Source organism: Hyla sarda, chromosome 5 (assembly GCF_029499605.1).
Source record: "Hyla sarda isolate aHylSar1 chromosome 5, aHylSar1.hap1, whole genome shotgun sequence".
Lineage (NCBI taxonomy): Eukaryota > Metazoa > Chordata > Amphibia > Anura > Hylidae > Hyla > Hyla sarda.
The window spans coordinates 150,085,856-150,101,918 of record NC_079193.1 but is presented as its reverse complement, the minus strand read 5'-3'; the positions used below and the strand labels follow the sequence as shown (position 1 = coordinate 150,101,918).

General features: G+C 41.7%; 2 protein-coding genes across 2 annotated transcripts in view; one reads left to right on the top strand and one right to left on the bottom strand.

Moving 5' to 3' along the window:
- CDK13 (cyclin dependent kinase 13) overlaps positions 1-16,063 on the bottom strand; it is a 78,105-nt gene that overhangs the window by 25,599 nt on the left and 36,443 nt on the right. The window contains exons 5-6 of the mRNA XM_056520498.1: positions 13,934-14,104; positions 4,436-4,625 (exon numbers count right to left, since the gene is read on the bottom strand). Coding sequence (XP_056376473.1) covers positions 4,436-4,625; positions 13,934-14,104 — 361 coding nt within the window. The remainder of the gene's footprint in view (positions 1-4,435; positions 4,626-13,933; positions 14,105-16,063) is intronic.
- MPLKIP (M-phase specific PLK1 interacting protein) overlaps positions 1-16,063 on the top strand; it is a 98,971-nt gene that overhangs the window by 67,848 nt on the left and 15,060 nt on the right. The window lies entirely within an intron of this gene.

The following is a 16,063-nucleotide window of genomic DNA, read 5'->3' as shown; positions in this document are numbered from 1 at the left end:
CTGAGACCCAATGTGATTAGAAGTTATTAAACAGGTGAGCAGGCGGCATGCTCTTGTTTAATGTATTTTTTTATGACATGCATTTTACTTTAATTTTTAAGTTCCCCGCTGGGAGCCCTGAACGGCCGGTATGGGGGAGCCATTCAGGCCTCCCAGTGGGGATTTTAAACTTCAGTGAGTCCCCTTATTCCCCCTGTATACAGATGCACTGCGGGGGTCAGACATATATCCATATGACTTGGCCCACACAGCGCTTCTATAATCATATGCCTTTGCAGCACTATGAATGATAAGTATTCTGACAGCAGGGCATCGGGCCGGTCGGCTTCCCGGCCAGATGCGCTGCTGTTAGAATACTTTTCATTCATAGCGCTGAGGAGGCATATGATTATAGAAGTACTGTGGGGGCCAGATAATGCTATATGTCTGACCCCCACAGCGCTTCTATGTACATATGCCGCCGCAGCACTATGAAAGACAAGTAGCGCTGCAGGGGGAAATATATATATGCGCTGTGGGGGGAGGGATATAAATACGCTACGGGGTACAAGATATATAGAAGCACTGGGGGGGGGGGGGGAGGCAAGACATATATACCCCCCAGCGATTCTATATATCTTTCCCCACCACAGCGCTCCTATTTGAAAACCCCGCTAGGAGCCCTGAATGGCTCCTCAGTACCATCCTTCAGGGCTCCTGGCAGGGAATTTAAAAATGAAAGTAAAATACATCGTATATCGCAGGGGAGTGCAGCATGCCGCCCTCTCCCCTGTTTAATAACTTCTAATCGCATCGGGTTTCAGAAGTGAGACCTAGTGCGATCAATCCGTCAGCCCCTGTACTACAACCCCCATCATGGAACAGAGTCTGTTCCATGATGGGGTTGTAGTACAAACACTAATGTAGCTTCCCCAGCCGGGGAATTACTACTTCCATCATAGGAAAACGTCTGTTCCATGATGGGAGTAGTAGTAGTCCCTCAGCACCGCAGGAGTCTACTGATGTCACCTCTTCTGAGCATGCTCAGAAGGAATAACTGATATTATAAACCAGGTGCAAACGGATGACATAAAGGCTCATCCGTTTGCCATAGATTTCAATGTTAAAAATAACAGCTGTTAATTTACTCGTTTGTTGTGACGGAAGAAAAATTAGTCCATGTGCAGTTTTTTCTTCCATCACAAATAACGTCCGTTATTCATGACGGGCTATAACGGGTCATATCTGATAATCAAAAAATCCCATATAGACTTAAATGGGATTTTGTAACATCCGTTTTTAAGGCTTTTCTAACGGAAGTTTATAACAGGTCTTTTAACCTGTTAAGGACCCATGACGTACCGGTAAGTCATAAGTCCGCTCCAGTTCTATAACGCCACGTCGAAAGTGAAACTAAAACATTCTCAGTTAGCTCAGGGAGCTGTTCGGGATCATCGCGGTGAAATCTCGGCATCCCGAACAGCTTACAAGACAGCAAGAGGGTCCCTACCTGCCTCCTTGTTGTCCGATCGCCGAATGACTGCTCAGTGCCTGAGATCCAGGCATGAGCAGTCAAGCAGCAGAATCATCGATCAATGGTTTCCTATGAGAAACCACTGATCAATGTAAAAGATCAGTGTGCAGTGTTATAGCCCCCTATGGGAGCTATAACACTGCAAAAAAAATAAAAATAAAACAAATAAAAAAAAAAAAGTGAAGATCATTTAACCCCTTCCCTAATAAAAGTTTGAATCAATAAAAATAAACATGTGGTATCGCCGCGGAAATGTCCGAATTATAAAAATGTAATTAATTAAACCGCAGGGGCGCAAAAGAATTCCAAAGTCCAAAATAGTGTATTTTTGGTCACTTTTTATATCATGAAAAAAAATTAATAAAAAGCCATCAAAAAGTCTGATCAATACAAAAATGTTACCGCTAAACACTTCAGATCATGGTGCAAAAAATGAGCCCTCATACCACCCCATACGCGGAAAACTAAAAAAGTTATAGGGGTCAGAAGATGACAATTTTAAACTTATAAATTTTCCTGCACGTAGTTATGATTTTTTCCTGAAGTACAACAAAATCAAACCTACATAAAGTAGGGTATCATTTTGATCGTATGGACCTACAGAATAAAGAGAAAGTGTCATTTTTATCGTCAAATATACTGTGTAGAAACGGAAACCCCATAAGTTACAAAATGGCTTTTTTTCAATTTTGTCTCAATTTTTTTTCCCGTTTCGCCGTAGATTTTTGGGTAAAATGACTGACGTCATTACAAAGTAGAATTGGTGGCGCAAAAAAATAAGCCCTCATATGGATTTTTAGGTGCAAAATTGAAAGAGATGATTTTTTTTTAAAGGTAAGGAGGAAAAAACGAAAATACAAAAACGGAAAAACGCCGGGTCCTTAACGGAGCAACTTTATAGTGTGAAAGGGGCCTTAGAACTTCTACTGATCAAACACTAAGCTGCAGGATAAGTGATGCATGTGTTTTATGGTAAATTCCCCTTTGAAAGGATATTTGGCTTTTGTGGGGAAAAAAAAAAACACTTTTTAAATAAACTTCTGACATGTCCTACCGACCAGTGGGGGTCTAAGGGCTGAGACCTCCAACAATCTTTTAAATGAAAGGGCAGTAGCACTTAATTCTCTGCCCATTAGTTTCTCTTCAGCACTGCTTGGCTCTGCTCTGAGCAGAGCGCTCAGCTGAGAGCTACTGTCTGTTCAATTTATACAGCTATATGGTACATAGTATTTTGGTCAGTATTTTTATCCAGATAAAAAAAAAATACAAAAAAAAAAAAAAGAAGTTCAAATTGTGTTAGTTTTGTGTGTGTGCCCTGTTTTTTTGCAACAAACAAGGACCCAAACATTAGGGGTAAACCAAGCCTAACATAGTGAAAAGCAAAGCATGTGTCTATGACAACTCAGATTGCAAAGTGCATATAGATCAGCAAATCACTCCTATACCTAAGCATAGCAGTAAACAGTAGTAATAATGCATGTAAAGCCCCTCTACCAAAAAATTTTAAATCTCCCACCCTAATGGTGTAAACGTACAAAAAAAAAATTTTTTTTAATTTAAAGAAAAATTACGCTTTTTGGTCACATCACTTCCCAGAAAAATTCAATTAAAAAAGTGATCAAAAAGTCCCATATATGCAAGAGAAACAAATAAAAACAACCACAGTGCAAAAAAAAAAACCCCTATACAGCTCCAAATATGGAAACATTTGCATGTTACAGGGGGTCAGAATTTTCATTAACCCCTTCGGGACTCAGGGTTTTTCCATTTTTGTTTTTTCCTCCTTACCTTTAAAAAAAATCATAATTCTTTCAATTTTACACCTAAAAATCCATATTATGGCTTATTTTTTGCACCACCAATTCTACTTTGCAGTAACATTTGTCATTTTACCCAAAAATCTACAGCGAAACGGAGAAAAAAATAATAATAATTGTGCGACAAAATTGAAGAAAAACACAATTTTGAAACTTTTGAAGGCTTCCGTTTCTACGTAGTACATTTTTCTGTAAAAATAACATCTTATCTTTTTCTGTAGGTCCATTTGATTAAAATGATACCCTACTTATATAGGTTTGATTTTGTCGCACTTCTGGAAAAAATCATAACTACATGCAGGAAAATGTATAAGTTTTATGTTTTTAGCTGTACCAATTTTGTATTGATCGGACTTTGTTGATCGCTTTTTATTCATTATTTCATGATATAAAAAGTTCCAAAAATACGCTATTTTGGACTGGAATTTTTTCGCACATACGCCATTGACCATGCGGTTTCATTAAAGATATATTTTTATAATTCAGAAATGTCCGCATGCGATACCACATATGTTTATTTTTATTTACACTCGTGGCCCCGCGTTCTAGAAAGGGAGCGGACTCAGGGCGTACAGGTACGCCCGAGCGCTTAAGTGGTTAAAAGCAGTACGATAATAGTAAAGCATGTAAACATGGGTATGATTTTAACCCCTTCGTGAAACAGTTCAAGTCCATCCTGACTTGAGCCCGCTCCATACCCGGCGACCCTCAGCTGATTTCAGTAGCTGGGGGCCGCCATTAATCACCAACATGCAGTGATAGCGGTTATCTAAAGGGTTAATAGCCGACTGCAGTGGTGAAAGCAACATCTAAAAAGGACCTTTAAACCATCCTGTTGGTCAAGTGGATGCAGAGCGATCACAAGGGCGATAATAAAAGGTTAAAAAAATATATACATTAACCCCTTCCATGTTAAAAGTTCCAGGTGCAATTACAGAGACCGTTATATTCTTTCTGGAGAAGAACTAATGTGCATACTTTTTTCCCCCAGGGGCATTGCCTGTTTGACACCATACACAAACTAGATTTACAAATAAAAAAAATAAAAAGGAAACCTGAAACTTTCAAGTATCATTGAGAAGGATTAGAGTTCAACATAAAATACCTGTTGTTAAGTAGAATATTCGAGCATTTAATGTCTCTGTGCAAAAAATTCTTCTTGTGACAATAGTCCAAACCTTCCATAAGTTGCCTCATGAAAGATTTAATGTGAAGTTCATTGAAATGCACTAGTCCCGATTCAAGCAGGCCCATCAGATCATGGTCCATATATTCAAATACCAGGTAAAACGCACCTGTAGCAATTGAAACAAAGTATAATTGAGTTTACAGTTTTTTTTTTTGTCAAATTATTAAGACCATCAGTGGGTTCAAGTTTCCATGTACATTAATGTTCATGAACAGCTGCACCTATACTGCCCAGGTAAGACACAGACATTGTTCTGTCATCAGTGTCACCCACACATACCTGTTGGTACAGGCTAGTAGTGCAGGTGACTGATTATACTTGCCCTATCCCCGATCTGTGACCCTGGTCACCCGGTATGCTTCTTACTCAAATGGCAGGTTTTGTGCACAGGTGGTGCTCCAGGAGTGCGCAAACATCACTGCTGCAGCTTCCTCGCTCAGCCTGGCCATAAGCAGACTTTAGAAAGCAGCAGCGGTAACATCAGTGTGCTCCTGGACCTGGAGCGCCACCTGTTCACTAAACCTGCTGGCTAAATAAGAAGCAAAACGGACTAACAGAATGAGATCGGGAATAGGTTAGTATCATCAGTACTTCCAGCCTGTACCAACAAGTTGGTGCAGGTGCACTTATGCCAGATTCCCTTTAAATCTAAAAATGGAGCAAGTTTTAAGTATAACAAAAGCAGAGCCTGAAAGCCATGGTTCATAAGCCCAACACTTAAGTGGTGCAACTAATAGAAATACTTTTTCATTCTGTAATGTGGGAGACTGTGTCCTAGGACCGGGAAGATGAAGAATAACCTGTACAGAAAACACCTGTTTTTACCTCTTGGCAACCCAGTCATGGTGCTCCTCTGGATGTATAGAGCAGGCTCCTGCCTTGAGCCCGCTCTATACCCAGTGACCCCCAGATTATTTCAGTAGCTAGGGGCTGCCACTGATAGCCTGCATGCAGTGGTTGCCGCAACCAGCTATTGACCCTTTAGTTTGCCACTGTAAAAGCTGATAGAGTCTAAAGGGACCATTAAACAGTTCCACCTGGTGGGATGGTTCGCCCCCTGCAGCGCGATACTGGGGATGGGGGTCAATCCACTGTAGAGGTAGCCGGATGATCCCGGCTCTATAATAAATAGAACTGTATTGATCAGTGTGAGGAATCTAATGATTCCTCCTAAAAGTCCCCTAAGGGAACTAAAAGTGTAAAAACAAAAAAAACAAACAAAAAAAAAAAACAAACAAACAAAAAAAACACATTTTCACCTTAAAGGGGTACTCCGCCCCTGACATCTTATCCCCTATCCAAAGGATAGGGGATAAGATGTTAGATCACCGCGGTCCCGCTGCTGGGGACCCCGGGGATCGCTGCTGCGGCACCCCGCTATCACTACTGCGCAGAGCGAGTTCGCTCTGTGCATAATGACGGACAATACAGGGGCCGGAGCAGCGTGACTTCATGTCTCCGCCCCTCATGACATCACGGCCCGTCCCCTTAACGGGGGCGGGCCGAGACGTCACGAGGGGCGGAGCCATGATGTCACGCTGCTCCGGCCCCTGTATTGTCCGTCATTACGTGCAGAGCGAACTCGCTCTGCGCAGTAGTGATAGCGGGGTGCCGCAGCAGCGATCCCCGGGGTCCCTAGCAGTGGGACCCTGGCGATCTGACATCTTATCCCCTATCCTTTGGATAGGGGATAAGATGTCTAGAGGCGGCGTACCCCTTTTTTCTTCATGACCTTCTAAAAATCATAACGCTTTCAATTTTGCACATAAAATTCCATATTATGGCTTCTTTTTTTGCGCCACCAATTCTACTTTGCAGTGACAGTCATTTTACCAAAAATCCACAGCGAAACGGAAAATTTTTTCTTTAATTGTGCGACAAAATTGAAGAAAAAAATGTAATTTTGTAACTTTTGGGGGCTTCCATTTCTACGCAGTTTTTCAATAAAAATGACACCTTATCTTTATTCTGTAGGTCCATACGTTTAAATGATACCCTACTTATATAGGTTTGATTTTGTCATACTTCTGAAAATAATCATAACTACATGCAGGAAAATTTACAGATTAAAAATTCTCATCTTCTGACCCCTATAACTTTATTTTTCTGTGTTCGGGCCGGTATGAGGGCTCATTTTTTGCGCCGTTTACTGAAGTTTTTATGAGTACCATTTTTGTATTGATCGGACTTTTTGATCACTTTATATTCATTTTTTCATGATCTAAAAAGTGACCAAAAATATGATATTTTGTACTTTGGAATTTTTTTGCGCGTACACCATTGACTGTACGGTTTAATTAACAATATATTTTTATAGTTCGGACATTTCCGCAAACGGCGATACCACATATGTTTATTTACACAGTTTTTTTTTTTTTTTTAAATGGGAAAAGGGGGGGGGGGGTGATTCAAATGTTTATTAGGGAAGGGGTTAAATGACCTTTATTAAAGGGGTATTTCAGGATATTTTTTTTTATTTGACTATGATACAGGGGCTGTAAAGTTAGTGTAGTTCATAATATAGTGTCTGTACCTGTGTGTGATGGTTTTCTCACAATTCTTATGAGATTTTCACCCCGATATTTATTTTTAACAGCATACAAAATGACTGCTGTCTTGGAGTTTTTCCAGCTTGCAATGTGGTTGAGACCTGACTCCCTAGTCAGCTGATGACAGGGAGCCTGTCTGCTTCAATGGGTGGAGAGAGCAATCTGCAAGTAATGCAACATCTGGAGCCACCCTTATTGAAAACCACAGGTCTGCAGCTCATTTATGTTTCAATGGGTGGGTTGCCTGATGTGTGGGAAGGAGGAAAATTGAATCATGGGATTTGTAGGCAAACAAGAAAACTGAAAACAGGAAATACAAGTTCACAAAAAGCTAGCCACAGTGTTATGGTAATCTCACAGCATAGCCATTTAGCCGAAGACAACTGCAGATCCTTCCTAAGCATGTCCATTACTGTCTGCCAGGTACGTACTAAAATCACCTTTTGCTGGACAACCCCTTTAAATTTTTTTTTTTTACTTACTTTTTTGCAGTGTTATAGCTCCCATAGGGGTATATAACACTGCACACACTGATCTTTTACCCTGATCCCTGCAAAGCCATAGCTTTGCATGGATCAGCATAATAGGGGGTTGATTGCTCAAGCCTGTAGCTCAGGCTTGGACCAATCAAATGCCGATCGGACGCGATGGAGCAAGGTAATGGGACCTCCGCTCGCGTCCTAGCTGATCGGGACATCACGATTTTATCGTGATAGTCCCGATCAGCCCGACTGAGCTGCTGGAAAGCTTTTACTTTCGTTTTAGACGCAGCAATCAACTTTGATCGCCATGTCTGATGGGTTAATAGCGCGTGGCACAGATGTGTGCTGCACGCTATTAGCCCAGGGTCCCGGCTATCATAAGCCGCCGGGACCGACCCGGTATGACCCGGCCGGCGTGACCACGTTTTAAATACCGGGACCAGGCGCAGGGCATACAGGTACGCCCTGCATCCTTAAGAGGTTAACATAGGTGGTAAATTTTCGTCGTTCCTTGCATCCTTTCTTAATGAAAATTTAGCATTTTTCTAACTTTGAAACTTTCTGCTTGTAAGGAAAATGGAAATTCCAAATAAATTATATATTGATTCACAAATACAATGGTCCAGATTTATCAACCTGTGTGAGAGAAAATAGAGTCATTTTCCCACAGCAACCAATCACAGCTCAGCTTACGAGCTCTGGTAAAGTGAAAGCTGAGCTGTGATTAGTTGCTGGGGGAAAAAATCACTCAATTTCTCTCTCACACAGTTTGATAAATCTGGGCCAATATGTCCACTTTATGTTGACATCATAAAGTTGCCATGTTTTTACTTTTTGAAGACATTAGAGGTCTTCAAAATATAGCAGCAATTTTCAAAATTTTCACGAAAAACTCGAAATCTGAATTTTTCAGGGACCAGCTGAGTTTGAAGTGGATTTGAGGGGTCTGTGAGAAATACCCCATAAATTACCCCATGATAGAAACTGCACCCCTCTATGTATTCAAAATGATATTCAGAAAGTTTGTTAACCCTTTAGGTGTTTCACAGGAATAGAAGCAAAGCAACAGAGAAAATTCAAAAGCTCCATTTTTTATTTTTTATTTTATTTATTTATTTATTTATTTATTTTTTACACTCGCATGTTCTTGTAGAGCCAGTTTGAGCTGCGGTGGAAAATTTGCCACAGCTCAAACTTGAAGCAGGAAACTCACTGTAAACCCGACCTTGTGATTGTACCCTGTACATTCACATTAGGGGGCAAACCTCCAGCTGTTGCAAAACTACAACTCCAAGCATGCATTGACAGACTGTGCATGCTGGGAGTTGTAGTTATGCAACAGCTGGAGGCACACAACTACAACTCCCAGCATGGAGAGACAGCCGTTAGCTGTTCGTGCATTCTGGGAGTTGTAGTTTCGCAAGATTTGGAGGGCCACGGTTTAGAGACCACAGCACAGTGATCTCCAAACTGTGGCCCACCAAATGTTGCAAAACTACAAATCCCAGCATGCCCGGATAGCAAATGGCTACCTGGGCATGCTGGAGTTGTAGTTTTGCAACATCTGGAGGGCTACAGATAAGAGACCACTGTCAACTGTGGCCCACCAGATGTTGCTAGGCAGCAACTCACCTGGCTTCCGTTAGTTGCAGGATTGCCGCCCGCCTTTGGTAAGGGACCTCCACTGCCGCTTCCAGCACAGAGTTCCTCTGCTCTGTCCGGACTACCGTGGGTGGGCAGAACGGGGGAACCGAACTTTAAGCCCCCTTCCAATTGACCAACCAATAGCTGGGATTGGAGGCACCCCTGCCACCTCACTTCTATCCATTCAGGGGGATCGGGGGTGTCTTGGAAAGCCCTGAACTCCCTTATGTTCCGGGTCACCCATACGACCCAGAATCACCGCAGATCGCTGGTCTGAAGGACCCCCCCCCCCCCGTACAGGTACGCCCTGGGTCCTTAACCCCGTAAGGGTGCAAGGTTTTTCAGTTTTTTGCATTTTCATTTTTTCTCCTCATAACCTTCTAAAAATAACGCTTTAAATTTTGCACCTAAAAGTCCATATTATGGCTTATTTTTGCACCACCAATTCTACTTTGCAGTGAGTGTCATTTTACCAAAATATCCACGGCGAAGCGTAAAAAATTTTTTTTTATTAATTGTGTGACAAAATTGAAGAAAAAAATGCCATTTTGTATCTTTGGGGGCTTCCATTTCTGCGCAGAACATTTTCTGGTAAAAATTACATCTTATCTTTATTCTGTAGGTCCATACGATTAAAATGATACCCTACTTTTATAGGTTTGATTTTGTATTACTTAAAAAAAAAAAAATCATAACTACATGCAAGAAAATTTAGATACATTTAAAATTGTCATTTTCTGACCCCTATAACTTTATTTTTCCGCATAGAGGCCGGTATGAGGGCTCGTTTTTTGCACCGTGATCTGAAGTTTTTATCGGTACTATTTTTATATTGATTGGACTTTTTAATCGCTTTTTATTTATTTTTTCAGGATATAAAAAGTGACCAAAAATACGCTAGTTTGGACTTTGTAATTTTTTTTTTGCGCATACGATATTGACCGTGCGGTTTTATAAACGATACAATATTTATAGTTTGGACATTTCCGCACGCGGCGATACCACATGTTTATTTTTATTTAGTTTTTTTAAATGGGAAAAAGGGGGTGATTCTTACTTCTATTAGGGAAGGGATCTTTATTAATTTTTTTAAATTATTATTTTTTAATTTATTTATTTTTTACACTTTTTTTTGCAGCGTTATAGCGCACCCCCGTGGCTATTTCGCTGCACATACCTTCTCATACACAGATCACTGCCATGCATTTACATGGCAAAGATCAGTGTAATCGGCGGTCGATTGCTCAAGCCTGAATTTCAGGCTTGGAGCAATCAATCTCCTATCGGAAGAGACGGAGGTAGGTCAGGGGACCTCCGCTCGGGTTCTAGCTGATCGGGACATCGCGATTTCACCACGATGGTTCCAATCGGCCCGATTGAGCTGGCGGGAATCTTCTACTTTCATTTTAGACCCAGCGATCAACTTTGAACGCCGCGTCTAAAGGGTTAATAGCGCGAAGAACAACGATCGGTGCCGCACGCTATTAGCACGATCGGCGGTGCTCGGCATTAACCCTAGGTCCTGGCTGCTGATAGTCTGGATTCATGTGGTTTGAAGCATTCTCCGCTCTAAACCCCGGTAACGAGACTCGAGTCCTTATGGACTTGCGAACAGAGGCGTACCTGTACGCTCTGCATCCTTAACTGGTTAAAAGTTTTATTTGGTGACAGGTACTCTAAGTAAACAGCAATCAAAATGTCCGATCCACAATGATACAGATGAAAACAAACAGATTACCGCGCCATTACCAGCCTGGCATATGGAAAAATAAAAACTATAAAAGGCTCAGAAAATGACAATTTTATGCATAATTTTCATACAAAAAGTTATAATTTTTTTTAGGAAAGTAGTAAAATAAACCAAAACCTATATAAAATACAAAATGGCCTTTTTTTTTATTCTGCTCCACAAATAATTTTTTTTGTTTCACTGTAGATTTGGTAGTTAAATGAGTGAAATATTTGTCATTTCCTTTCTGTCTGACCACAGTGCTCTCTGCTGACGCCTCTGTCCAGAGTATGAGAAAATCCCCACAGCAAACCTATCTTGCTCTGGACAGTTCCTAAAGTGGATAGAGGTGTCAGCAGAGAAAAGTCAGACAAAGGAAAATCAAAAAGAAAAACTTCCTGTGGAGCATTCAGCATCTGATAAGTACTGGAAGGATTAAGATTTTTTTAATAGTAATTTACAAATATTTTGAACTTTCTGGCACCAGTTGATAAAAAAAATAATAAAAAGGATAATAGGCGCTGCCAATAAGGTGATCCAGGGGCGATTATGAAAACTTATTTTATTAAAGCGGTGATTTTAGTACATACCTGGCAAAAAGTAGTGGATATGCTTAGGAAGGATCTGCGCTTGTCTTGTGGCTAAATGGCTATGTTGTGAGATTACCAGAACACTGTGGCTAGCTTTTTGTGAACTTGTATTTCCTGTTTGACTTTTTATTTTTTATTTTTTTTTTTTACTACAAATCACACAATTCCATTTTCCTCCCTCCAACACATCAGCCATCCCACTCATAGAAACATAAATTAACTGCATCCATTCAAAGACCTGTGGTTTTCAATCAGGGTGCCTACAGCTGTTGCATTAGTTGCAGATTGATCCCTCCACCCATTGAAGCAGACAGGCTCCCTGTCATCAGCTGACTAGTGAGCCAGGTCTTGGCCGCATTGCAACCTGGGAAAAATCTGAGACAACAGTAATTTTGTATGCTGTTAAAAATAAATAGTGGGGTGAAAATCACAAAAAAGAGTTGTGATAAAACAGTCATACACAGGTACAGACACTATATTATGAACACTAACTTTACAGCCCCTGTAGCATAGTCCAATAAAAAAAAAAAAATCCCTGGAATACCCCCCTTTAAAGGACAACTGCAGCGGCATTACACTTATCCCCTATCCACAGGATAAGGGATAAGTGTTTGATCGCGGGGGGTCCGACCGCTGGGACCCCCCGATCTCCCTAACGGGGCGCCGCCATAAGCGCTCATAGTGAGCGCTAAGGCGCGTAGCGTCGACCTAGAGATAGACGGTGACGCCCCGTCTCCTCCCCGCCACAGTTCTATGGGGGATGCGGGGAGGCAGGAATGCTGCCTCCCCCATAGAGATGTATGGAGGAGGCGTGCCGGCTGCAACGTCATGCTGCGGCTGGCACGCCCCCTGCACGGGAGAGCCGCGTCCCCGTACAGGAGATCGCCGGGGGCCCAAGCGTTCGGACCCCACGCGATCAAACACTTATCCCCTATCTTGAGGATAGGGGATAAGTGTTTGTAACGCAGCAGATGTCCTTTAAAACATGGTACGCGTTACAAAACCGGACCATTTTCTTCTTCAGTCATGACAAAAATCACTTCATGCTCAGAATAAATACCCACAATTCCAATCACATGACAGGAAATGACATCAATAATACACACATTTTACAAAATATATAAAAATTATATAAAGACAAAAAAAAAAACATTATAGAACATTGAAAATGTACTAATAGTATTAGATCAGTCGTCCTTTCTATAACCTCATTTAGAACTATAAACACTTAGAACGGACTACTGTTTGAAAATATACTAATCGTATTAGATCAATGTTTTATAATGTTTTTTGCTGTCTATTTTTTATATATTTTGTAAAATGTGTGTATTGTTGATGTCATTTCCTGTCATGTGATTGGAATTGTGGGTATTTATTCTGAGCATTAAGTGATTTTTGCCATGTCTGAAGAAGAAACTGGTCCAGTTTCATAACGCGCAGCATGTTTTAATAAAATAAGTTCTCATCATCACCCCTGGATCACCTTATTGTCTTTTATCTTCCGTGGAGTTTGGAATGGTGTTGGAATCTATTATTCACGCTTGGGAGTGTGAGGAGGAATGTGCAGCAGCCTTAAATAAACAATTGCATATACACGTTGTGCCGGAATTTGCACAACCGTTTTAGGCGGTTAACCCTTGGCTCGCCTATTTTTTATTCTCATGCTGAAGGTGTCACACGAGGGAGCGCTTTTGTCTTTTAATGTCAGTATCTAGTCCACTCAGTACTAGGTGGCACAGGGCTGCTCACAGCAGCCGAGGGATCCAGCTGAGTGACACGCGGAGCGATCACTGTAGCGTTTAAACAGCAGTCCTAAGAGTCAATAATGGTGTAGTGGTTTGGATCGGCTTATATTTATATTTGCACTTTATACAATTTTAACGCTAATTACTTTTACTATGGACCTTGATCAAGTGGTTTACTGGAACCCCCAGTGCTATCTTCAGTACTGTCGCGTTCATTTTGAGCTGATATGTAGATAAAAACACAAATTATTATTTTTTTATTCACTATTTTAGCATTGCATACCTTTTACAAATTTTTGGGGGGGATATTTGTTCCTCTTTAGGTTGTGTTCTCATTCAGGTTTTTAATAGTAATTAATGAATACAAATCCAGGAACAGATCATGAATAGAGAACACAAAGATTGAATCTATTCCTTGCTTTGTATTCAATAACTTCCATTAAAAACTATGACAGTGTTAACACACCCTCAAACCAATTTGATGTTTTTAATAACATTTTTTTGCGCCTTAAATTTTTTGGTTCCCATGCAGAACCCATCACCACCAATCTTGTTGCATGCTCACTTTTATTATTCTAGCATATTTTTATGTATATTAAATATAATCTTTTACTGCAGGAGAAAATATTTTATAATCCAGATTTTAGAGTTATACTGTATTTAAAGAAACCAAACCTTTATCTTTCTTAAAGTCCACTGCATCCTCTTTGTCTGTGACTATCTCCTTCATGTTAATAATACTCTGGTGGGTGAGCTGTCGAAGAATCTTAATTTCCCGTATAGCTGTGATAGGGAAACCTTCTTTCTCATTATCCAAACGCACTTTCTTTAAAGCCACCATTTCTCCTGCAAAGAGGGGGAAAAAAAAGGTATTGCAGCTTAATCTTTCTATCTACAGGACCTATGTCTAGAATCAGAGGCATCAAAAAAGCATTTAAATCAGGGCACCCAAGGCACATACTGACCATAGGTTCTCTTTAAAACCCCATTTAGGGTACGTTCACACGGCCGTTTGCCCCCGTTCCGTTTATAAAAAACGGCTGATCAAACGGGTATCCGTTTTGAACGTTTTTTTTTTTTTTTTTTTTTTTTTTTTTATTTCAATCAAAAATTTGCCACCTACAGATGCCTGCAGCCAGGACTACTACTACTCCCATCATGGAACAGACTTGTTTCCATGGTGGGTGTAGTAGTTCCTGGCTGCAGAAGTCTGCCGGCAGCTGGGGAGGCTACATTAGTGCTTGTATTACTATCCCCATCATGGAACAGACTCTCTTCCATGATGGGCATAGTAGTAAAGGGGCTGAGGGATTGATCACACCGGGTCTCACTTCTGAGACCCGATCCGAAGTTATTAAGCAGAGGAGGGGGCGGCATGGTCCGCAACCCTGCCATGTACACAATGTAGTTAACTTTTTTTTAAATTCCCAGCAGGGAGCTCTGAATGGCCGGTACTGAGGAGCTAATCAGGGCTCCCTGCGGGATTTTTAAAATGGACAATGTATATTAAAAGCGCTGTGGGGGGTCAAGATATATAGCGCTATATATCTAGCCCCCCAACGCATTTATAAAGATATACCCCCCGCCAGTGCAAAAACATATACCCCGGAGTATATATATATATATGTGACCCCCCGCAGGCGCATTTATAATTATATACTCCCGCCAGCGCATTTATGTGACTCCCCGCTAGCGCATATGTCATTAATGCAGCGCTATCTGTGAATAAGGAGATTTTTGTTTACTTACTGTAAAATCTCTTTCTCGGAGGATCCTTTGGGGGGGGGGGGGGGGAGGGGGATAGGGGACACACAGACCGTGGGTGTATGCTGCTGTCTCTAGGAGGTGTGACCCTATGGTAATAAAAAAAAAAAGTCGGCTCCTCCCAGCAGGATATACCCGCCTTCAGGCTCTGAGCTAATCAGTTTAAGTTCCAGAGCAATAGGAGGAGACCAACAGGTCAAAGAAAAACCCAAAACTGTCCGAGAACCAGAAGAAAAAACATAACTGAACACACCCTCAGACAGAGAACCAAAAGGAAATCCCAAAAAGGGCGGGAGCTGTGTCCCCCAATGGATCCTCCGAGAATGAGGATTTTACGGTAAGTAAACAAAAATCTCCTTTTCTCTATCGGCTCCATTGGGGGACACAGACAGTGGGACGTACCAAAGCCGTCCCTTGGGTGGGCAGATAAGCAGTCAGGCAGACGGCCGATCCACTGCCGCCTGCAACACTTTACAACCCAGACTAGCATCAGCCGATGCGAAAGTATGAACTCGGTAAAACCTCGAGAAAGTGTGCAAAGACGACCAGGTAGCCGCCTTGCAAATCTGCGAGGCCGAAGCTCTATTCTGGAGAGCCCAGGATGCCCCAACAGAACGGGTAGAATGAGCTACAACCCTGAAAGGAGGAATCTTCCCCTTACAGCGATAGGCTTCCGAAATGGCGGACCGAATCCACCGAGAAATGGTGGCCTTGGAAGCAGGTTGTCCCTTGCGACGACCTTCCGTAAGGAAAAGAACAGCAAGGGCCGAAACCTAACCTTTAAGTGAACTGAGAGACAACCCCAGTTCCAACCCCGACTGTAAAAAGGAGAGAAGACGGGGAACTGAGAAGGTTACCGGGGAGAAGTCCTGAGCTTAACACCAACGAAAATAAGACCGCCAAATACGGTGGTAAATTCTTGGGGAGGAGGGCTTATGAGCCTTGAGCATGGTGTGAATGACTTGGGAAGAGAACCCGCGGGCCCTCAAAACCGCGGTCTCAACCACCACGCCGTCAAATGCAGCAACTGTAAAATTGGGG